Source organism: Schistocerca gregaria, chromosome 7, assembly GCF_023897955.1.
Source record: "Schistocerca gregaria isolate iqSchGreg1 chromosome 7, iqSchGreg1.2, whole genome shotgun sequence".
NCBI lineage: Eukaryota > Metazoa > Arthropoda > Insecta > Orthoptera > Acrididae > Schistocerca > Schistocerca gregaria.
The window spans coordinates 358,959,622-358,985,596 of record NC_064926.1 but is presented as its reverse complement, the minus strand read 5'-3'; the positions used below and the strand labels follow the sequence as shown (position 1 = coordinate 358,985,596).

Here is a 25,975-nt window from a genome sequence, read left to right as displayed (position 1 = left end):
ATCCAACAGGAACAAACAGGGAAGGAAACTGTTGTTACATTACTAAAGAAACTGGCCTCCCATCTGCTCGATACAATTCAATGAAACTCTAGAGAATGTTTAAGTGTTTTAACAATAGAATGTACCTGAGAATTTCATGTGTTTTGATGGCTATGACAACCCTTGGAGTACAGTAGCCTAACTCAGAAAGGCTTTCTTTATTCACACACATTGGGTTTGCCTGTTTAGCACAGGTAATGGATGAATGTAGTGTACGTGGAGTCTAGTATCATATTTGTGTTCTTAATCGTGAAATAGATGAGAGAGAGAGGGTGAATCTCAACATGAGAATATATCTTACACCTCTCAAGTAACACAATTGGGCAACCAAGCAAACTACCCTTCCTGATACAGAAACCACCACCACCAACAACAACATCAGCTGGTCTTCTGTCTATGAGTTATGGAAAAAAAAAACTAAGGACTTTAATGCACACAGACACTGGAGTTTTAAATTCTCTTATAATCTTCCTTTGTCACCATAGCATTGTATCATTTGGTAATAAAATGTTTACATCAAGCTGTATTCCATTATATACTGCAACTGAACAATAAACCAAAAGAAATCTTGCAGATCACTTACACCAGCTCCTTTTCCAACTTTCTGTGGGTTAAATCCTGGATGCCCATGAGGTGTTGTGATGAATGGACTCTGATTCGCAGATGCATCTTTCTGAAAAAGTAACTTCCATTTATAACAGCATCTTCATTGATAATCACACCATAAGAGAAAATAATGCTCCGTTAATTTAAAGTATTATTGTTTCTTTCTTACCCCAGAACTAGATGAAGAATTTGAAGCACTAGTTGGTCTCAGCCGCTCTGTAATTAGACAAAAAGGAAAATGGATAATTACCATTTGTTTCTAGAAAATGTTACAAAAATATGATACACATGCCTGAATAGAAAACAATGTTGTCATTCGATCTCCAAAATATAGTAACATACCTGCAGAAATTAACAAAGCACAATACTATACTCATTTTTAATAACAATTTATTGTTATAGGTGAACTCCAATACACTGTCACAACATTTCAAATGTACATGAGGAGTTTATCTAAGACGAAGGCCACAATTTTAATTTAATTTTCATCACATTATACTTGCAGGGAAATTAAATGTCCAAACTTACATCATATTTACACATTAGAAGAAAGAAGATACATGCAGATGTTAAAAACTAAAAACATTCTTGCACATGCAGAGAGAATGTCAGCAATTCTCAACTGAAAACGTGTTTATTACCTGATCATTGAAATCTTGCAGTGTTGGCCTCTTTCGGTATAAGTTTTATCTGTACTATACTAACAAGGACAATATTTCTCCCTGAGCAATCCATAAATAATTTTATCACAGTTTTCATTAATATGCACATGCTGTACGTTTGTCACTAATAACAACAATCAAATATGTTTTTCAACAATATCACATCATCTTAACAGCGGCACTATGAGAAATACATTAGGAAACTTTCCACCTGTTAGTGATTACCACATACATCTGTAAACATTCTTTTTTTGTTACTTTTTAGCAACATGTAAAGTAAATGAAACAGTGAAGCATGTGTGTCAGTGTGAAAAAAGAATAGTAATTATTACGACTGCTCGTCATTTACATTACTGGCATCTTTCAGTAACAGATTGAAACTAAACCTAAACTGCCTCATTTCTTCAAGATTAACAATCTCTTTCAGTTACTGTTTTTGCAAAAACCCACAAAGTGCAAATTTCAAATTAATGTAAAAATATGACAATCACAACATACGAAACAGCACGTGCTAAACAAGAGTAGTTTGAGAAGTTGATGATAATACTCACAATGTCCCATTTAAGTTAAACACTTTCTACACCTTGTACAGTTATACATAGAAAGGAAAGAAAGGAAGCAAAGAAATCCCCAACACCACACCTAATGCAGGCATAACATTATTTACTGGATGACAAACTCACATCCAACACCGAAGCCTCTTTGTTTTTTCATTTCCTTTTTCATTGAGTAATGATAGCTGACAGATTTTCATGTTAAACATTAATTGCAAATAAATTAACATAAAGTGCAGCCATTACTACCACTGGTAATGGTTAATTTTTCTCACTGACAAGAAAAAGCAACAGCAAACCAAAACTTACCTCTCAAAATGTTTAAATTCATAGGAGGTCCAGCTGACAGCAAATCTAAGAAATACAAAAAAGCATTTCATAACAAACTGAGCTACAGGAAGGAAGTAATTCATTAGCTAAAGAAAACAATGTTAGGTGTGTACAGATGCAGAAGCCTCTTTTTGAAATATGTTAAGTTCACAAGTAATGAGTGGGCACATCATTCTCACCTAATGATACAATGCAAACTACATACAATAGGCTGGGCCATTCTTTCGCAAACCTGGTCTGTGTTCATGAAATAACTAAATACATTGGGAAAGAAGAAGCTGTAAATCTTTTTCATGCAGGCTTTACAAACTAAAGGCAGTAATGAATCGATGGGTATCATATTTCACAGATTCCTAGACCCCTCTCTCCAGTTATCTGCAACACTTCATATTCAACAAAACTGGTAATTTTTAAGGTACAAATGTACTTAAAAATTGTATATTTGCTTTTTTGCCCAAGATTCAACCCAAGCAAAGCATAATTAAAAAGGAAAAACCAGTCTTGCATAACAACATGAAAAACTGTATAAGTCACAGCTGTGCACTAACAAGGTTAGTAGTTTCAAAATGTAGCAATGAACTACAAAAGCCCTAAGCAGCTTCTGTAAACACAATTCTCCACACCATTTTTGGTGAAATGAGTTGTAACTCCGTTTCATGAATTTTGTTTGTACTGTGCGCAGAACCACGAGTTAAAGTGTAAGGAAATAATGAATAAAGGAAAACACATTCACCAAATGTTTGACAAAGACTTCTGTTTACATACACACAAGATAGAAGAGGGCAACATTCACAGAAAATGTAAAAATGTTATGGCTGTTAAAGTGCTGAGTAAAAGTAACAGTTTCTGAGTGACTGAGACCATTATATACGTAGAAATTTTGCTTACAACATGTTTTGGTATACCAGAATTGCTGATTAATGACTAGCCTTAACATTGGCTATTCTGTGCCCTGTAACATGGACAGAAAATTCTGGGGTTAACGGATTCTACATAGTTAGCTGCTAAATTATTCCAAACATTCCTGTCCTGTGGCTGGTCACTTCTCCTAAAAAACGAAGAAAGAGAGATGGTTAGTAAGCGTAGAAGAATACAAGTCATCTCTGCATTATCTAAGAAGAGTATTTGAAAAGGAGGACCTTGCCATTACCCTGACCATCTCAATGTAGTTGCTTACTTCAGCGATAGGTATACTACACATCGCGTATTAACAATTGTGAAAAGGATATATTACTACCACCATAAAAATGGCATGTGCATTAAGTTGCAGACAGGCACAACAAAAAGACTGTTACAAAATAAGCTTTCAGCTAAAGCCTTCTCCTGAAGAGAAAGGAAAACACATACACACATCACACAAGCAGGCACACCACATATACACACGACCACTATCTCCGGCCACTCCAGCCAGAATCAAACTGTGTCGCGTCAAACGGGAGAAGCAATTCGGAGTGGGGCTGGGAAGGGGTGAGACAGCAGGGTATGGTTGGGGACAGAGATGTCAGTGTTGTCATGTGGAGTATGCAGAGATTCTATGGTGGCAGGAAAAGGCTGTCTGGTGCAATGTCAGCAGGCTTGGAGGAGCGGAAGAGGAGAGGAGCAGAGAAGGGAAAAAGAGTAATGGGTGCACTGGCAGAGAGTGTCACACAATGAGGATGAGGAAGTACGACTTTAGGAGGAGGTCATAGGATAGAGGGAACGGAAATTTTTGGGTGGAGGGTGCAGGGACAATAAGTTATTATAGGCTGAGGATGGGATAATTTCGGGTGCGGAGAATGTGTTGTAAGGATAACTCCCATCTCTGCAGTTCATGAAAGCTGGTGGCAGAGAAAGATTCCAGATGGCCTGAACTCTACTATTCCTGCTCCCCCCCCCCCCCCCCCCCGTCCTCCTCTGGCCCACTCTGAATTGCTGCTTTAGATCAACAGTTGCAGTCTGGCCAGAGCAGCTGGATAAAGCAGTCATGCTTGCAAGAGGTGTGCCTTCTCGTGAGAATGCATGTGTGTTTTCCTTGTTACCAATAAAAACTTGAGAAGTACTGCTTTAACCATAGCTATGGTACTCATCACAAGGAGAACTTCAACTTCTCTCATATCACTTAAAACTTTAAGCTCAAACACCACTGCACACACGGCTAAAAATATATAACAATCTACAAGGTAGGAACATATTAAACGTGGACCTCGATTCTTTGAAAATATTACTCCATAATATTGTATGAGAAACACACTACTATACCACTGAAGAAATCATGGAAGTCAGTTTTACACTTCAAACAATAGAAAAATGTAGACAACTAATGTTGTAATAAATGTTGTAGTGTTACATTATTTTTATTAGATGTACTCTTATCACTGTTAATCTATAAAGTGTAACTTTCTAATAACAATGGAAAAAGATCTTTTTTAAATCTTTATAACCTTTTCCAACTTGACGTGTCTTCTGTACAGCAGATCTAATTACCTGAGCACTGTATTTAAAGAGACTAATAAATAATAGTTCACATTTTCTTTTTTGAAGAAAGCTTCAAAAGTCCTTTCCTTGTTGGCCAGATGCTTAGTTTGTAAGCCTTTTTGTTGAGCTTGTCTGCAGCTTAATGGGTCATCCTTTCGCAATTGTTGATACTCCAGCCAGGACTAAACTCCATATTTTTTCGGCCCAAATTGTTTTTATGCACACAGTGTACTTCCTCATAAAAATTAAGTGCATTATGAACACAAATGGTCAGTAGTGTCCTTAAATAGGGATATGCTTTCATGTATTTTCATGTATGTTATCAATGAGATGCAGTTAATACAGCACACAAGAAAATTCACTCTCTGGAGTGACAAATGCCTGTGACTATCAAAATTCTTGTCGATGGTCAATGTTTCGGTTTTAAAATACTGAAATTATAAAATGAACAGGACAAACGCGGAGGGGGAAAAAAAAAAAAAAAAAAAAAAAAACGGTGCTCCACAGATACGTGAATAAAATGTCCTGTTTCAGGTCACACTGATATAATATATTTTAATTTAAAAATAAGAATCCAACACCACTGTTGCACTGAATTACAAATTGACATTTTCTTATTTTTATAGACTGTACATGAAGAAAACAGATAAATTCTACACATTCCTTCCACACTGGAACTAATTAAGCTGGCGCTGTTAGATATGCCATGAAACTACACTGCATGCCATTCTACAATGCAACTAGAAGTATGCAAGACTAATAATACATGATTCAATGGAACATTTTGTTCAGTTTTGACATGCTACCTGTACACTATAAAGCACAAAAACAAACCACAGGTAAGCACTAACAAACACAGAACATTCTTCTGGTAAATTAGTTAGGAACATAAATTCTGCAAAAACATGTTACGGTTTTACAGTAAATTGAGGCGAAAAACTACTACAGGTACACTACAAAGAATGATACCCCATTGAGACAAAATAGGAGTTTATACTCACCTACTTCTAAAACTAATACCTGGAACACAGCTTACATATGCTCAATTAAAAAATAAATGCCTTTCGCTATAGTTTTCATAATTTTGATCAACTCGTCTCAAAACCATGAGCAAGAGACCCAAAGGGCACAACTAGGATTCAGATGTTACAACTGACAGCTAAGATGAAAATTTTCACAGTACTAATAAAAACACTGTTTGAAATCAATAAGTTAAAGGCAAAACACACACTTTAAGAAAATAACACTGTGCAAAAGGAAATAAAATATAAAGGCAATTTATTTTACCAAAGGTCCCTTACTGAACTATACCACAACATACACCACCACAATTTGCAGAAATATCAACAGCAATTTCCAGAATCAACAACAGAACACATCAATAATATGGCATCCAATGTATGCAGATCTCTCTAACAGAACTGAAATGCTGCATTAAATACAATCTATGAGGATTGAAATTCCGAATTGGCCACAACCATCCACTGAAATAAATTCAATAGTGACAATTTAAGATTTGTGGTGGACCAGGACTCAAACCTGAAAGAACAGACATCACACTATAAAAAATATATATGCCTTGATGGCATTAATGATCATGCAATACAGATGCATTCATCATCCACCTACTTGCAGGAATCAGCATCAGGCTACAAGCAATGAGGGTAATGGACAGGGATTGCTATGTATGAAGTACACAACAACTTTGGAATTTGAGTTGAACGGATAGTGTGTTCAGATGGCCAAAGTGGTTAAGGCGACCACTCCCATAACGCATGACATCCGGGTTCGAGTCCTGGTTCAGCTCAAATTTCCACTTGTAGCCATTGAATTTATTTCAATGCCCGAATGTGGCTAATGTTGGGATTTCAATATCATCATGTATATATATGGCTATATGATAAAAACACACACATAAAAACACAGAAACACATACATATAAAAAATACAATCCAGCCTGTTGTGTGTAACTGCTTGCAAGTGTAGAACGTGATGTGTTGGAGAGCCTATGAAAATTGCAGAACAAAGGAATTACTAATGTCAACATTATACTCATTTGAAGTAGGCAAGCAACTCAGCTGTCACCATGCACTGCTTCACTTGTAGGCATTAAATGAAATGGAAAAAGATACCTGCAATGTAATACAGGTTCCAACCCTCTAATGCAGGAAGAGGGTAGTGACTAACATTAGAGCGTCGAATACTTTATTCACCAGGAACGTAGTTTAAGAAAAGGTTGAGGTCTCACATTCAATTTGCTGGATGTCAATGGAAATGCCTTACACAAAGTTGAGCACAGTAAAATTTAGCATCACCACTGACTCGCCTAATGTTGCTGTACAGAACATAATGTGATCAGTACAAATGGCAGCTACTGAATAAAAAAAACTCTAGTGGACTGATTCCCTCCTATTTTTACTGAGACATAGGGCACCAAATGCTCATTGAAAGTGCACAAAAACAGCTGTAATATAACCAACAGTCCTCTATTTTTTGAACAGCCCTCTAATCCAAAGGAAGTAACTATCTCCTTACAAATTAAAATAAAATAGTAGAAGTAAATTTTATTGTTCCATACCAACCTTTTATCATTTGGCATTAATATATTAAGCTCTTATACGGTTGTTCTTATGTGTGTATCACAGAGCAATTTTTCATTTCCCACTGTCTGTATATTCAATTTTTCACTCAAGGGAGGGTTCAGTTTCCACATCCATATGGTATATCATATTACAGAATTTTAGTAATTTATGATTTCCAGTCACATTTTTTAGTGTGCAATGTATTGCAGCACATACGTCTACACTTACATCAATATTACGCAATCCACCTGACAACGTGTGGCGGAGGGTACTTCTGGTAATAGTAACTGATCCCCTCTTCCCTGTTCCACTCATGTGGGGAAAATGAATGTTGGTAAGCCTCTGTATTTGCTCTAATTTCTCGAATTTTTTTTGTTATGATTATTTGCCGAGATGTACGTGGGAGGAAATAATATGTTATGCAACTCATTCCAGAAAGTAATCTCTTGAAATTTCAATAGTAAAGCTCTTTGTGGTGCACAGCACCTCTGTCGTAGTGTCTCCCACTGGAGTTTGTTGAGCTTCTCCATAACGTTCTTGCACTGACTGGACGATCCCCTGATAAAATGGCTACTCTTTGTAGAGGCCTGCCCCCCCCCCCCCCCCCCCCCCCTGCTGCAGCCAGCAGAAGCACTACGCCCAAGTACTCTCAAACACAGTGACCTCTTGGGTTGGTAATCTTTTTATCCTACATCAGTTTCATCTCTTCACACTATGATTTGCATTGTGGCCAACTCTTGCAGCACCTGCCCTGGTTTTTTCCACAACTGCTGCCACTTGTTTCTTCCAGGTCATTTTCTGACAATTCCAGGAAACTCTACGACTTTCACTACATATGTGCCATAACTTTTTCACCTCCCAACATCAAAAGCACAGTTTTATATGGGAAGAAATTCATGACATCTGTTTCCACTGATTGTATTACACACCCACATTACATGAGCTTAAGTCCCTTACAGCCACATGCATAACAGGGCATCAGAGCATATTGGTTGATCTCTGGTTTATCCTTGTTAGACAGCACAGGTATGCTCCATGTTTGTTGAATAGTAATTAACTATCAAAGTGGGCTGCTTGTGTTTTAAATTGGCTCACTTCCCTTTCTTCAAGTGGAAACAGTGAAGTTATTTTTCCGCCGTTGCTTTGCTCCAGGAATGCTGCCACTCCTACAGGAGCCATACTTTTATTTCTTCTTCAGTTGATACAGGTTGTCCTGTGATTCTCTTCACCCTCTGGATGTCTTCCTTCTTCAGTCAGTTCTCTGAACCTTTCCTCCCCCCCCCCCCCCCCCCCCAAGTATGTATGTTCACAAAATTTCCAAACTGACTAGGGTGCCCTAGCAGGTGCAGTACTACACGCATCTGTGAAACTCAGAAACACACTTCATTGACTATGTAACAGTACTTGTGCTGGTTTCACCAGCTGCCGTCTTAGGGCCCAGATGATTGCTCGTGCCTTGCAATAGATTGGAACGGCCTCGTGATATATTCTGACAAAATTTGAGAGGAGATAGAATCTCTTCTGTTATGTACCTGCTAATTTATTTGTTATGTTAAGTACTTTCCTTCCTTTTTTGGGGGGGAGGGGGGGGGGGGGGTTCTGAGCACAAAAACGACCAAGGTTATAAGCACCCATGTCAATTTTGGAACACAAATACAATAGGTAAAATAAGTTAAAAGCGACTATACACTAAGCCCAGTTGATAAAACGATCAAGAGCTAAAAAGAAGGACTTTCCCCTTGGAGAAAAGTCCACAAAATACACCATAGAGACAACAGAGCTCCCTAATCAAAGAAATAGCCAATAAATCAGACGGCTAATATACACTATAACATGTTGTTGTTGGTGTTGTGGTCTTCAGTCCTGAGACTGGTTTGATGCAGCTCTCCATGCTGCTCTATCCTGTGCAAGCTCCTTTATCTCCCAGTACCTACTGCAACCTAAATCCTTCTGAATCTGCTTAGTGTAGTCATCTCTTGGTCTCCCTCTACGATTTTTACCCTCCACACTGCCCTCCAAAACTAAATTGGTGATCCATTGATGCCTCAGAACATGTCCTACCAACCGATCCCTTCTTCTGGTCAAGTTGTTGTGCCACAAACTTCTTTTCTCCCCAATCCTGTTCAATACTTCCTCATTAGTTATGTGATCTACCCATCTAATCTTCAGCATTCTTCTGTAGCACCACATTTCAAAAGCTTCTATTCTCTTCTTGTCTAAACTATATATCGTCCACGTTTCACTTCCATACATGGCTACACTCCATACAAATACTTTCAGAAATGACTTTCTGGCACTTAAATCTATACTCTATGTTAACAAATGTCTTTTCTTGAGAAACGTTTTCCTTGCCATTGCCAGTCTACATTTTATATCCTATTTTATACACCCCTCTACTTCGACCATCATCAGTTATTTTGCTCCCCAAATAGCAAAACTCCTTTACTACTTTAAGTGTCTCATTTCCTAATCTAATTCCCTCAGCATCACCCAACTTAATTCGACTACATTCCATAATCCTCGTTTTGCTTTTGTTGATGATCATCTTATATCCTCCTTTCAAAACACTATCCATTCCGTTCAACTGCTCTTCCAAGTCCTTTGCCGTCTCTGACAGAATTACAATGTCATCGGTGAACCTCAAAGTTTTTATTTCTTCTCCATGGATTTTAATACCTACTCCGAATTTTTCTTTTGTTTCCTTTACTGCTTGCTCAATATACAGATTGAATAAGATCGCGGAAAGGCTACAACCCTGTGTCACTCCCTTCCCAACCACTGCTTCCCTTTCATGTCCCTCGACTCTTGTAACTGCCATCTGGTTTCTGTACAAATTGTAAATAGCCTTTCGCTCTCTGTATTTTACCCCTGCCACCTTCAGAATTTGAAAGAAAGTATTCCAATCAACATTGTCAAAAGCTTTCTCTCAAGTCTACAAATGCTAGAAACGTAGGTTTGCCTTTCCTTAATCTTTCTTCTAAGGTCAGTATTGCCTCACGTGTTCCAACATTTCTACGGAATCCAAACTGATCTTCCCCGAGGTCGGCTTCTACTAGTTTTTCCATTCGTCTGTAAAGAATTCGCGTTAGTATTTTGCACCTGTGACTTATTAAACTGATAGTCCGGTAATTTTCACATCTGTCAACACCTGCTTTGATTGGGATTGGAATTATTATATTCTTGAAGTCTGAGGGTATTTCGCCAGTCTCATACATCTTGCTCACCAGATGGTAGAGTTTTGTCAGGACTGGCTCTCCCAAGGCAGTCAGTAGTTCCAATGGAATGTTGTCTACTCCGGGGACCTTGTTTCGACTCAGGTCTTTCAGTGCTTTGTCAAACTCTTCACGTAGTATCGTATCTCCCATTTCATCTTCATCTACATCCTCTTCCATCCTCTCAAGAAACTTACAGCAAGAGCAGTTAAAAAAAGGGCACTGGGTCAGGAAATGCTGAACCACCAAAGGTTGATGACAAGTGGTGGGGAGCACAACTCAACAAATAGTGATGGTTAAAAAGATAGTGCCCAATACGTAACATACTTAAAACGATCTTGTGACATGACGGCCGAAAAAGGGTGTCAGTCAAGCCATGGGAAGAGGTTTAAGTCCCTGGAGCTTATTCCGGCGAAGAGAAGACCAGTGGTGATGCCAAACTGACACCATCTGCTGACAGGTGGCAACACAGAGCTCATTTGAAGGGATGGAAGAGCTAGCAGGCCAAGGTAGGAAGACTGGAGCATGAGCAGGAACCCACATGAATATCACAGTGGTTCCCTCAACGGTGACAAAGTGGAAGCTTTCTGTTACTCAATTCACTGTGGGATGGTCAGTGTACAGCACAGAGAGGCTCTGGAAGGGCACTGAGAGAATCAGAGCACATTACACAATTAAAAAGCCCATGTTGTTGGATGTACTGCGTGGCCTGATATGAGTGCGAAGAACTCTACTCTGTTATGGAAGCCAATACCAAAAACAGTTGGTGCCAATGCTGAAGGCACACCCAACACCATGGTCAGTTTGAGAGCCACCAGTGTACACGGAGGTGCTAGTGCTAAGTTGCGTGCAAAGCTCAAGAAACTTACAGCAAGAGGTAGAATCCAGAGTAGTATCCTTGGCAAGCGAATGATGTCCAAGATGAAAATGGACTGCTGCATGGAGCCAAGGTGGTCAAGATCCACACCTATTGGGAATGTGACATGCAGTGTGAAGTTAAGCTGCCAAACCAGTAGGCCTAGCTGAAAGTGAACTCTGGGAGGTAACAGAGAAGAAGGGCGCACCCCAAACTGGCAGTTAAGGGAGTCATCGAAAAAGATGGCATGAGACAGGTGGTTAGGCATGGGAGACAAACAGCACGTGGATCTGCTGAGGAGGATATCATGACGGTATGACAGTGTTAGATCAGCAGTTTCTGCATAAAGACTCTCAACCAGCCTTGTGTAAACGCCTCCATAGACTAAACGTATTCCACAATGGTGGACTGCGGACAAGGGATCAGTATAAACAGAGGAGAGAGGTTGGATCCACTCCCCAGAAAGTACCGCTTAAGACACGTATGACACTGAGGGACCCGGTACAGCGTGTGGCCAGTTAAGACTCATGGGAAGACCAAGAAAGCTTCCTATCAAGCATGAGCCCAAGGAACTTCTAGTGTTGGAGAACGTAAGAGTAACAGGCTCACAATGTAAAGACAGTAGATAAAACCCATTCTCCGCCAAAAATTCAAACAAATGGTTTTCTCAGGGGAAAAGTGAAAGCCATTGCCGATGCTTCACGAGTAAAGAGATAGAGACATTGCTGAAGATGCTTCTCATGGAGACTAGTCCATGGAGAACTGCAACAGATTACAAAGTCGTCAATGAAAGGGGAGCCAGAAATGCCTGCTGGGTGACAGGCCACAATACCACAATAAGGTTAATAGCTACAGCAAAGAGGATGATGACATGATGGAATCTTGAGACACCCTATTCTCCTGAATAAAGGTGCCCAACAAGGCCAAACTCACACGTATCTTAAAAACTCTCTCTTTTCTTTCTTTCTTTTTTTTTAAAATCATGAAGGCAATGGAGCAGGCAACCTCTGAATCCCCATGTGTATAAGTACAGATGATACCAGTCCTCCAGCAGGTGTCATAGGCTTCCTCCAAATCAAAAAATACAGCCACAGTCAGGTATTTCTGTAGTGACATTGGTTCACAAGTTGCCAAGATGGTCAATTGCAGAACGATGTGCACGAAATCCATATTGTGCAGTGATTAGTAGATTGCAAAACTTGAGCCATCATACTAGCCACCCATGAATCACGTGTTCCATCGCTTTGAAAAAAAACAGCCAGTGTAGGAAATGGGGTGGTAGCTAAAAGGAAGGTGTCTGTCCTTACCGGGCTTAGGCATGGGTATGACAGTGGTTTCACACCAGTGCCTGGGAAATATACCATCTGCCCAAAAGCCATTGTATGTATGAATGAAGGACAAAGTGCTTCCCAACATATGAGAGGCTCTGCAACATCTGACTGATCATCACGCAGCACTGGGGTGAAATATCAGGATGAGGTAAGAGCATGGTCAAGCTCCATCATAATGAAGGCGGCACAGCAGAATTCACGATTCTGAGGGAAGAATGATACTATGGAGCTCAATATCTCCGCAAAATAGCGGCCCAAGGTGTTGGAGATAGCAACAGGGTCCACAATGATATCGACTGCTACAGTCCAGCCAGAAATCAGAGAACAAACCCTGGTCCCAGAGAGCCAAAAAAGGTTGCCCAGGACAACAGAAGAGGGAGTGAAACTGTTAAAAGAATTAGTGCAGAAGCCCAGCTACCTGTTTTTATATCCTCAAAAATGCGAATACACTGTGCACACATAATGAATACAGTTTGTCATCGTAGGACAACAGTTAAAAACATGGAGGGCATATCTCCAAGCACGAACTGCGTCAAAGCATCAGGGGACTGCAACACGCCGTGGTAAACAAGAACTGCGCTGTATTAACATTCGTTAAGGTACTCTACCTGATTATCATTATTCATCTAAGGTCTCCAAGGAGGAGTAAAATCCCCAGTGCCCTTAGAAAGTTCCCAAATGGGTTAACACACAGATGGGGTAGAAGTCAACAAACAGTTAGCACATGGAAAATGCTTGGTAGAGTATGTGTTGGAGAGAATAAACCTCTCAAGATGACAGGCAAGCTGGGCGCTGCAAAATCAGAGGTCTAAATGGAAATAAGTGTGTGTGGAGTCTGACAGGATCCTGGGTGCTCCAGTGTTAAGACAGATGAGGCTGAGTTGACTGAGAAGGTCAACTAACAGGGAACCCCACAGACAGGTTCTCAAAGAGTCTCAAAAGGGACTGTCGGCATTAAAGCTACCAAGCAGCAAAAAGGGATGAGGGAGCTGACCAATAAGCTGCAGTAAGTCTGCCCGGGTGACACCAAGTGACGAAGGGATGTAGATGTTACAAAGAGAAAGGGTGAAACGAGGAAGGAAAATGCGGACTGCAACAGCTCGCAGCCAGATGTTCAATGAGATGGTCTGGCTATGGACATCATCCTGAATGAGCAGCACGGCTCTCCCCTAAAACGAAATACTGGGCATGAAGATCTGGTGGCCTGTTGTGCAGGTGTAGGAGGAGGAGACAGGGACACTACCATAATACTGGGTGAGTTCATAACTGAAGTATTGAGTTGGAGGTCACAAGTATGCATGGCCATGGTCGACCCAGGGCTCGGAATTACATACCACCCAGTCACCCATTACATGTCAAACGTGTTGGCAAACCTTCAGGAGTACACACAGAGGAAGAAGAAACAAAAAGATACCTCAGAAGCTGAATCAGCGGATGGGGAAGAGATGGAGAACAAAAAAACAGACGAAGGACTGTTTTGATGCCTTGCTACCAACACTTCAGAAATTTTTCTTGAAAATACCTCAGATATGTTTCCCAAGGGAGGGGAGAAAGAATAGGAGGAGGATAGGCATGCAGCATAGAAAGGGAAGAGATGCTACACAGGCTGGGGCCCCATGGTAGCCAAGTACGAATTCACCGATGAGTGGTGAGACCCATGGAGGAAAGTACTTTCTTGCAGACATGTTGGATACCTAAGGAGAACCTTTTTCATTTTTTAACAGAAACCTCTAATATCCAATGTAATTTTCCCCCTTTTAATTGTTTTTGATTCAATTGTACTGAAGGATTTCCACTTCTTTAGATCTTCCCTTTAAGCAGTAGGAGTGTCTTAAGCGTGCGCATCTGCAGTGGTTTTCTGTACATCACACTATCAGTGTGTGTAGCACGTTTTGGGTAAGTATATTACTTGAGCTGTTTACTGATGTTAGAGCATTGTAAATCACATTAGTACTGAACAAGTATGTTGCACTTGAGCACCAGCTGTCATACAAGACTATCACAATTTATCATGTACAGAATCACAACAACATGTAATACACCAGCCAAAACCAAATAATCACCCAGCATATTACCTTTGCTTCCCTTATCTGGAATTTAAAATCATGATGTAATATCACAACTTAAATATGGTGAAACGTGTATGTTCTATTGAAATATGAACTGTATAATGGATGTTCATAAACATAATATGTAAGTCCATACATCATCATAAGCAGAGTTTAAATGTCAGAGTATATAAATCACTCATTAACTGGAACAAATATTATTATAAGTGGTGTATAATGAAGTAACACATCTGCTTTCTACCATACACTAATTATACACATGATCTTCCAAAGCCAGTTCAGACATTATAAAACAGTCTATAAAAAAATTTAGCAAATAAGATTACGCTGTACCCTATACTTCAACTTCATGCTGAAACTAAGATATTACATTTTGTACTTTAAAAGTGAAATGATCCCAAAAGAAACTTATAACATTGGTGGCAATACTACATCTATCACTTAACCCCTAGATCTCCTGCAATACGTAAATTTAAATAAATTATATAAATAGTTCTGATGAATACAGTTTCTTTGTCCCTAAATATAACATCTAATTTATTTACATGAAGGTACACTCAATTACTGCATAACATTCAAAATAAAAATAAAGACAGAATACAACTAGCCACTATTTTCTGATGCATATGGGAGGATTTGTTCCCTCACCAGGAGGCATTTCCAGCGTTTAGCTCAGGCGAACAACTCCTAAGAAACCAAAGCCACCGAAATATCTGCAGTTTCAAACATCTTCGTTGTGTACTTTCTGAACAGCAATATCATTGCCTTCTGATGATGGAGCAAAGAATTCAACACGTGTTGAGAGAGAATAAAAAATTGTAACTCGTTATACTGTTTAAGTATAACATTTACTGTAAAAAGATGTTCTCACACTGCCATTCAACAGAAGAATTATTAAATTAAAAATACTGTCACCTACTACATGGTGACCCATCTCCTGGATGATTATCTCTTTAAGAGAAACTCGGTAAACCTTTGAAGCAACCTCAAAAACTTATCACTGTGGCAGGAAAAAAGGTATGTATATGAAACGAAGAAGGTTGCTATCTATTTTATCTACTACCCTGCAAGTCTACGATTGTAGCCTCACTTAACTTGTCTGCCTAATTCTTCCTTTTCAGCTTGCTTAATGAGTAATCAGTGTGACTTCATCTGGCACAAACAAATAAATAAAATCCAAATTTAGATCCTTAATGCAAGATGCTGTATTATTTACTCATAGTATCAATACTGCATGTCATTAAACTATCTTTTCCATGCTGTTTTTATTTTTCATGCTGTTTCTTCATACCAAATAACAACTTGACAAAAAATCTTCTTACATTACAGAGACCTAACAAGAATATGTTCTTAGATCCTTACAACAATATTGTGAAAAGAAAAGTTGCTACTCACCATATAGCAGAGATGCTGAGTCGCAGAAAGGCACAACTAAAAGACTATCACAAATATAGCTTTCGGCCAGTAAGGCCTTCATCAAAATTAGATGACAAACACACACATACACACACACACACACAAATGAAACTAACACACACACGACCGCAGTCTCGGACAATTGAGGATTCGGTCTTGTGACAGTCTTTTTGTTGTACTTATTTGTGATTTAGCATCTCCGTTATATGGTGAGCAGCAACTGTCCTCTTCACAATATTGTTACATTCCATCCTGGATTTTCCCTTGTTTGATTCTTAGATCCATAGTGCAACAGTATGATTCTATTCTATCCATCTCGTTAAAGGACCTTTACAAGAGATGAGTATTTCAATTACAGTTTAATGACGTTTCCTCAGTCTTCTTGTTTTACAGTGTGGACAGCAACAGCAGAATAAAAAGAGAACATCAGTAAAATATTGTTCCAAACAAAGTGCAACATTCACATGGATGCCAAGTTCATAATTTGCATTTGTTGTTGTGATCTTCAGTCCGAAGACTGGTTTGATGCAGCTCTCTATGCTACTCTATCCTGTGCAAGACTCTTAATCTCCGAGTAACTAATGCACCTACGCCCTTCTGAATTTTCTAAGCGTCTTCATCTCTTTGCCTCCCTCTATGATTTTTACCCTACACACTTCCCTCCAATAGTGAATTGGTGATCCCTTGATGCCTCAGACTGTATCCTACCAACCGATCACTCTTTCCAGTCAAGTTATGCCACAAATTTCTCTTCTCCTCAATTCTGTTCAGTACCTCCTCATTAGTTACGCGATCTACCCATCTAATCTTCAGAATTATTCTGTAGCACCACATTTCAAAAGCTTCTATCTCTTCTTGCCCACACTGTTTATTGTCGATAATTCAGTTCCATACAAACACTTTCAGAAAACCCTTCCCAACGCTTAAATCTACACTCAATGTTAACAAGTTTCTCTTCTTCAGAAATGCTTTGCTTGTCATTGCCACTCCACATTTTATATCCTCTACTCAGATCATCATCAGTTATTTCGCTGCTCAAACAGTAAAACTCGGCTATTAATTTAAGTGTCTCATTCTCTAAACTAATTCCCTCAGGATCACCAGATTTAATTTGACTACATTCCATTATCCTCATTTTGCTTTTGTTGATGTTCACCTTGTATCCTCCTTTCAAGACACTGTCCATTCCGTTCAACTTTTAGTTCCCCCAGAATTTTACGAAAGCCTGGAGACACTTGTGTTCCAGCCGTTTCGAACATGTGTTATTTTAAAGCAGGGCATAAGAATGAGCATGGGATACTGCACCCATTTATCGTTTGTGCAGGCGAAACTGGAAGGGAGATCATTTGTCGGCGCTGGCAAGCATTCAGCGTGACCTGCCAAGAATAAGCAAATACAGCCCGGAAGCTCCATGGCTGGCTGCAAAGAGTAATGTAGCATTGTACTGTTAAAAAACAAATGGAGAGACTCGAAATAGTGAATGTTTATTAGACGTTGAACTGCTGTTGAGAGTACGTGGACTGGACGTGGATAGTCAGCCATGATAAAAGCTTATGTATTAATTGTGTTCAAAAATGTGTAATAACTGATTCTGGGTGCTCGATAACGTGTGGGCTTATGTCATAAAGTTCAGCTTTCTTTCTTTCTTTCTTTTTTTTACAAAGTGGAAATAAATGTTCTGGTGCATTGAATGATATTCCAAGAGTAGCGTATTTTTTAAATAAGAAGAGAGAGAGCGAGAGAGTGAAAATTTCCCCTTCCTAGCAGTCAAATCTTTGGAGAAGACATCGGCACTGCAAGAAAGCAGTACCAGCATTCTTCAACAAGTAAGTCCACGAAAACGCTTAAGCTGTACAGAGAGAGCTTAAAATTACACCGGGCCACCACCAGCTGTTCGTCCAAGTCCCTTGCTGTGTCTGGCGGTATTACAATTCATCGGCAAACATCAAGGTTTTTATTTCTTCTCCCTGGATTTTGATTCCTACTCCAAATTTTTCTTTCGCTTCCTTTACTGCTTGCTCAACGCACGCAGGTTGAATAACATTCAGAGATAGGCTATACCCCTATTTCACTCCCTTCCCAGACACTGCTTACCTTTCGATACCCCTCAACTCTTTATAACTACCATCTGTTTCCATTCAAATCTGATAGGATACAAAACAAAAACAATCGATTTTTGAGAATATAATCAGATAAATAAAAAAATTAATCAACAGGTGGTGACAGGAGGAAACACACTTTTTTCTTCTTTTTTTCCGCGCAACTACGGGGTCATTAGCACCCAGACTAAATTATGAATGCACTGCGAGGCACAATGTTAAAACAGCAACTAGAAAGGATAACACTATAAAAGGCACATTAACAGGCAAGGGATTAAAAGAAAACAACGTAATCAAATGTCCTTAGACAGGTTTGTCAATTAGATAAAACGAAGAACGTGAGCAGCTGGTCCTGCGTCATCCACTAAAATTTCATCCAGAGTACATGGCAGGCCAAGACCAATACGCAGTGTATTAAAATTCAGACAGGATGTTAAAATGTGGCATACGATCAGCAATTGCCCACATGGGCAGAACGGTGCCCGCGCAGCCGTCAGCAGATGGCGGTGGCTGAACCGGCAGTGTCCAATCCGTAACCAGGCCAAAAAGACCTCCTCCCGCCGAGAAGGGCGTGAAGAGGTCGTCCAAGCCATAGGGAGAGGTTTCAAGGCCCGAAGCTTGCTTTCAGTAAGTGTAGACCAATCGGAATGCCACAGTGCGCTGACAAATGACCCTGCTAAAATCAGATGAAGGCAAACAACAAGAAGCCTTGGCTGCGGCGTCTGCAGCTTCGTTCCCAGGGATACCAACATGGCCAGGAACCCACATAAACGTAACCGGAGAACCGTCATCCACCAGCTGCTGAAGAGAGCGTTGGATCCGGTGCACGAAAGGCTGAAGCAGATACGATCACTGAGGCTTTGTATGGCGCTCAGGGTATCTGAGCAGATGACGTAAGCAGAATGTCAGTGGCGGCAGATGTAAAGAACAGCCTGATAGAGGGCGAATAGCTCAGCTGTGAAGACCGAACAATGGCCATGGAGCCGGTATGTGAAACTGTGTGCCCCGACAATAAAAGAACACCCGTACCGTCATTGGTCTTAGAGCCAACTGTATAAATGAAGATCATATTAATGAACTTCGAGCGAAGTTCGACAAACAGCGAGCGGTATATCGAAGCTGTGTTAACACCCACTGGGAGTGAGCAGAGGTCAAGGTGAACGCGAACCTGAGCCTGGAGCCAAGGTGGCGTTTGGCTCTCGCCCACTCTACAGGTTGCAGGGAGTGGAAAATCAAGTTTCTGAAGGAGGCGACAAAAGTGAATTCCAGGGGGTAGCAGGGCAGATACATACAACCCATAATGACGGTCATCAAAAAAGGAACGACAAGACAGGTGGTTTGGCAATGATAATAGCTGACAGGCATGCCCACAAAGCAGTATATCGCGCCGGTAGGTTAGTGGTAAATCACCGGATTCAGCATGAAGACTCTCGACGGGACTAGTATAGAACGGTCCGATTGCAAGACGTAGCCCCCGATGTTGTATAGAGTTGAGGTGGCATAAGATGGACGGCCTTGCAAAGGAGTATACAAAGCTTCCATAATCCAGGTTTGAGCGGACAATCGACCGATATGGGCGAAGTATGGCGGTTCGATCTGCTCCCATGATGAATCGCTGGGAACACGGAGGACATTTAGGGAGTGGGTACAACAGGCAGCCAAATATGAAACATGTGGAGACCAGCTAAGTTTCCTGTCAAATGTACGATGTAAAAATTTTGTTGTCTCCACGAATGGGAGAGCAATGGGACCGAGATGTAAGGACGGTGGGAGAAACTCTTTGTAGTTAATACAGACCGTCTTCCCGGCAGAAAAATGGAAGCCGTTGGCGACACTCCGGGAGTAAAGACGGTCAAGACAACGCTGAAGACAGTGGTCCAGGAAACATGTACGCTGCGTGCTGCAGTAGATGGTAAAATCGTACACAAAAAGGGAGCCTGATATATCAGCTGGGAGGCAATTCATTATTGGACTGATCGCTAAGGCACCCCATTCTCCTGGCGAAAGGCGACAGACAGGACAGAACCCACACGTACCCTGAAATGCCGATCCATTAAAAATACACGAATAAAAAGGGGCGGCGACCGCAAAGGCCCCATGTATGCATGGTGCGGAGAATGCCCGCCCTCCAACAGGTGTTGTAAGCCTTCTCCAAATCAAAGAACACAGCCACTGTCTGGCACTTCCGCAGGAAGTTATTCATAATGAAGGTTGACAAGGTAACCAGATGGTCAACAGCAGAGCAGCGCCTACGAAATCCACATTGTACATTGGTAAGGAGGCGTCGAGATTCGAGCAGCCAAACCAAACAAGAGTTAACCATTCATTCCATCACCTTACAGACAAAGCTGGTAAGGGAAATGGGTAAATAATTGGAAGGCAAGTGCTTGACCTACCCCGGCTTAGGAATCGGGACAATAGATTCGCGCCAGCATGTGGGAACATGGCCCTCAATCCTGATGCGATTATAAGTACGAAGAAGAAAACCTTTACCCGCAGGAGAAAGGTTCTTCGGCATCTGAATATGAAGAAAATCAGGCCCCAGAGTGGAGGACCATGACCGCGCAAGTGCACTTTCGAGTTCCCGCATGGTGAATGAGGCATTATAATTTTCATGATTCGAGAAGCGAAAGTTAGGTGGCCTTATATTCGGGGGAGGAAGGCAGGGTGGTAATGAGTGGAGCTCGAAACCTCTGCGAAAAATTGGCCGAAGGCATTGGAGACATCCTCAGGGGCCACAAGGATGTCATTCGCGACCGTCAAGCCAGAAACTGGTGAGTGGACCTTGGTGCCATATAGCCGGCGCAGGCTACCCAAGACAACAGAAGGAGGAGTAAAACTGTTAAGGAGCGCTTGAAAGCAGCCCAGCTGGCTTTCTTGCTTTCTTTAATAACACGATTACACTGCGCACATAATCGTTTGTAATCAATACAATTCGAAATTGTTTAAAGGCGTGTAAAGCAAATCGACGAGCACGTATACTATCTCTACACCCTGTGGTCCACCAGGGGACCGGTACGCGACGTGGATAAGAAGTAGTATGAGGGATGGAAGTTTCAGCAGCAGTGAGAATGACTTCCATGAGATGTGCGACCTGACTATTGCAGCTTGCTAAGTTTTTATCCTGAAATGTCGCCCTGAAAGAGAAGAGCCCCCAGTCTGCTTTGGAGATGTTACGAATAGTTGAGCATGGAGATGAGGTATGATGCAGGAGATGGATAACACAAGGGAAGTGGGCGCTTGAATACGTATCAGAAATAGTGTACCACTCAAACCAATGTGCAAGTTGGTTAGTACATATAGAGAGGTCTAAATGGGAATAGGTGTGAGTTGTGTCCGAAAGAAAAGTAGGGGGCCAGTATTGAAGCAGACAAGATTGAGGTGGTTGAAAAGGTCTGCTAACAGGGAGCCTCTCGGGCAGGATGCTGGAGAGCCCCAAAGGGGATGGTGGGCATTGAAGTCTCCAGTCAACAAAAATGGTGCAAGTAGCTGACCAATAATTTGCATCATGTCTGCCCTAGTAACAGCAGATGACAAACTGTAAACAGTACAAATGGAAAATGTGAAAGTGGGGAGAGTAATTCGGACGGCAACTGCCTGCAGATCGGTGTGCAATGTGATGGGATCATAGTAGATATCATCCCGGACCAGTAACATAATCCCTCCATGAGCCGGAATATCTGCCACACGGGGTAGGTCAAAATGCACAGAGGTATAGTGTGCCAAGTCAATACAATCGCATGGGTGTAGCTACTATGAGCAGACAGTGCAAGCGTAGCAGCAACTTTAAGTCCTCTCGGTTGGAGCGAATGCCGCAAATATTCCAATGAATAAGTGCCATCGTGAGAAGAAAAAGGAGAAGCAAGAACGGGTCACCTCTAAGGCCGCTGAGGGCCTGGCTTCGAGCGAGCACTGCTGCCGCTATCAATAGGCGAAGAGTCATCGTCCATTTTTTCAATAGGTTCCTCTACCACCATGTTAAGATGGTCAGGAGGGGGAGCTTCCTCCGCCGGTGAATGGCCAGATGTTCGGCTACCAGCACTGTGGCAAGGCGAAACGGATGATGGCCTGGGGCAGCAACCGCTGGGTGGCGCAGAAGAAGATACGTGCCATGGCGGAGAAGGAGAACTTTTCTTCATATGAGCCTTCTTGGAAGGTCGTTTAGTCGAAGTACTGGTTGATGGCTGGGAGTTCGGGGTACGTAGGAGGTCTGCACGAGACAGTTCCTTCTTGAAGGCCTGTGCATCTGAGTTCTGGGTCTTAGTCTTGGGAGAGCTGATGAAGGTGCTTGTGTCCTAGGGGTGATGGGAGCAAGAGGAGACATTGATCTTAGCTTTGGCTGAACAGACGACCGTAGCGCTAAAGGTCAGATTGCATAGTTGCATCGATACCTCCCAGATAGGCCAAGGAGAGGCGAGGACAGTACTGTATTTCTCCGCTGGGAGCTGTGTGGGCTTCCTACTAGCAAAAGGCTTGCGAGCAGCCGAGGTGGACACTTTCTCTTTGACCCGAATTTCCTGTATACAGCGTTCATCTTTGTAAATGGGACAGTCACGAGATGATGCTGCATAGTCACTCTGACAGTTCACGCAACGAGAAGACATAGGTGGACAGTCACCCTCATGGGCGTCCCTGCCACAAGTGACGCATTTAGCCGCATTAGAACAAGACTGGCGGGTGTGTTTAAAACACTGACACTGGTAGCAGCACATAGGTGTCGGGACATAGGGGCGAACAGAAATAACCTCATAGCCCGCTTTGGCGCATGATAGCAGCTGAACACTATCAAAGGTCAAGAAAAGTGTCCAGGTCGGTACAAGGTCATTGTCGACCTTTTTCATGACCCTAAGGTCAGCCGTCACGCCCTGCTCAGCGAGGAAAGACTGAATCTCCTCTTCAGTCAATCCATCGAGTGATCTAGTAGATATCACACCACGCGACAAATTCAAAGTGCGGTGAGCCTCCACCTGGACAGGGAACGTGTACAGGAGTGTGGCCCAAAGGAGTTTCTGTGCCTGAAAGGCGCTCTCAGTTTCCAACAACAAGGTACCATTACGCATCCTGGTACAAGACTTGGCATTTCCGGCTATGGCAGCTATGCCCTTCTGAATAACGAAAGGGTTGACAGATGAAAAATCCTTTCCATACTCAGATCTAGAAACTATGAGGAACTTTGGGGCAGGCGGTAGTACTTTTGTCACTCATGGCTGCTCAAGATTCCAGTTTTGGGCAAAAGTCGAGAGAGAAGAAGAAGAGAAATCCATTGCGAATGAATCCCCAATGATTGCCAGAATCTCCGATGGCGCGCTCCTTCCTTATGGGGACCCTCTCGGAGGGCGCTCCAGCCTTAGGTGAATGTTTACACCTCAGGTCACACGTCCCGAGAAACAGACGGAGAGACCAATCGGCATGGTCAGAAGGTGTCAGCTTGGCCAATCACCCCTCCCTGGGCCTGGCCTTTACCAGGGGGTACGTACGGGCCCTACTTGTCTACCCAGGGTGGGGAATTACACTTTACCCCGACACTGGCTAGGCGTGCGAACACGTGGAAAGAAGAATAGGAAGAAAAAGGGAAAGAGGGAGAGAAAGGACAGATTGTCCCAAACGCCGAGGCGGAGACCATAGGGTGTACAAGGCAAGGAGAAGGAGGCAAGGTAAAAAGTAAGGAAGACAGTGAGAGAAGGAGAAGGACAAAGAAACGAAACAAAGGAAGGAAGAAACCAGAATGAGTGAAAAACCAAAATGACCACAAATGTAAGTCACTGAACGTCCGTTTCCGGACGCAGGCACAAACTACTTCCTTGAGGGGGAGGGACTCCATTTAGTTGCCTCTTACGACAGGAAGGAATACCTCAGGCCTATTCTAACCCCGGACCCACAGGGGGAGCAATGGTTAATGAAACATACAAGATTTCGGAACCAGTGGCTCCTTTTGGCAGAAGGGTTGAAGAACAAGGAGGAGGGATGAAGGAAAAGGGCTTCTGAGGTGTAGGAAATGGGGGAGAGTTTTGAAAAGTCACTCAGAACTTCACACCAGGGAATGTGGGCAACTTTCACGAACTCCCCCCCCCCCCCCCCCCCCCCCCCACCATTTCCCAAGCCTCGCCAAGCTTTCTCTTCATCCACCTTCCTTCCTGTCCAACCTTTCTGCCAGAAGAAGGAACCACTTGCTTCAAAAGCTTGCACATTTCATTAACCTTTGTGTGTGTTTCTCCGCCACCCCTTGGTTATTAGATTTCTGGAAGAAGATTTGCATGAGAGAACCAATTTGATGACTGAAGTATGTGGTTTCTTATTATATAAATTAATATCAGTGACATAACTTATAGTCACCTCTACAACCTGATAGTGGTATCAGCCAAAATTAGAAAAAAAATTATTCAGAACAGGAGTAAATATACTGGTCGTGTGACACACTAAAACACCCCAAAGAATAAATAATTGAAAATGATGGTACATGAGGGAAAATTTTGCTGCTCTTTAGCATTAATTAACTGGTTGTCCTTTCCTGTTCATCCCACAAATTTCTCATTTCGCATGTTCTTGGTTGTTATATGTAATGTATGTTGGCAGCAGTAGAAACATTTAGGAGTCAGCTTCAAATGCCAGTTCTCTAATTTTTCCCAATGGTGTTTCTCAAAAAGAACTTTGCCTTCCCTCAAGGGATTCCCATTTGATTTCCCAGAGCATCTCAGTAACACGTATTGTTCGAACCTATCAGTAACAAACTGGCAACCTGCCTCTGAACTGCTTCAATGTCTTCCTTTAATCTGACATGGTATCGATCCCAAACACTCGAGCAGTACTCCAGAATACGTCACACCAGCGCCACACATGCGATCTTCTTATCTCTTTTGCAGGTGAACCACTCTTTCCTAAAATTCTTCCAATAAATCGAAGTCGACCATTCGCCTTCCCTACCACAGTTCTCACACGCTCATTCCACCCCATATCGCTTGGCGATGGGATACTTATCTGTAACTTACCTGATAAAACCAACAAATATAATGTAATGAAAATAACGAAGTCATGTTGCAATACATACTTTAATTCCATTCTGATGGCCTCATTGGTGAAAGCAGGGTGGTGGTTGTTGTTGTTGTTGTTGTTGTTGTTGTCTTCAGTCCTGAGACTGGTTTGATGCAGCTCTCCATGCTACTCTATCCTGTGCAAGCTGCTTCATCTCCCAGTACCTACTACAACCTACATCCTTCTGAATCTGCTTAGTGTACTCATCTCTCGGTCTCCCTCTACGATTTTTACCCTCCACACTGCCCTCCAATGCTAAATTTGTGATCCCTTGATGCCTCAAAACATGTCCTACCAACCGATCCCTTCTTCTAGTCAAGTTGTGCCACAAACTTCTCTTCTCCCCAATCCTATTCAATACCTCCTCATTAATTACGTGATCTATCCACCTTATCTTCAGTATTCTTCTGTAGCACCACATTTCGAAAGCTTCTATTCTCTTCTTGTCCAAACTAGTTATCGTCCATGTTTCACTTCCATACATGGCTACACTCCAAACAAATATTTTCAGAAATGACTTGCTGACACTTAAATCAAGACTCAATGTTAACAAATTTCTCTTCTTCAGAAACGCTTTCCTTGACATTGCCAGTCTATATTTTATATCCTCTCTACTTCGACCATCATCAGTTATTTTACTTCCTAAATAGCAAAACTCCTTTACTACTTTAAGTGTCTCATTTCCTAATCTAATTCCCTCAGTATCACCCGATTTAATTTGACCACATTCCATTAT

General features: G+C 41.7%; 1 protein-coding gene across 10 annotated transcripts in view; it reads right to left on the bottom strand.

The window, feature by feature from the left end:
* Positions 1–25,975, bottom strand: part of LOC126281213 (SWI/SNF-related matrix-associated actin-dependent regulator of chromatin subfamily E member 1) — a 100,973-nt gene that overhangs the window by 61,767 nt on the left and 13,231 nt on the right. For 6 of the 10 annotated variants that reach the window (XM_049979951.1, XM_049979958.1, XM_049979950.1 and 3 more), the window contains exons 3-5: positions 2,171–2,215; positions 815–861; positions 623–712 (exon numbers count right to left, since the gene is read on the bottom strand). In XM_049979951.1, coding sequence (XP_049835908.1) covers positions 623–712; positions 815–861; positions 2,171–2,215 — 182 coding nt within the window. The remainder of the gene's footprint in view (positions 1–622; positions 713–814; positions 862–2,170; positions 2,216–25,975) is intronic. The other 4 variants (XM_049979954.1, XM_049979960.1, XM_049979953.1 and 1 more) reach the window with 1 other exon arrangement.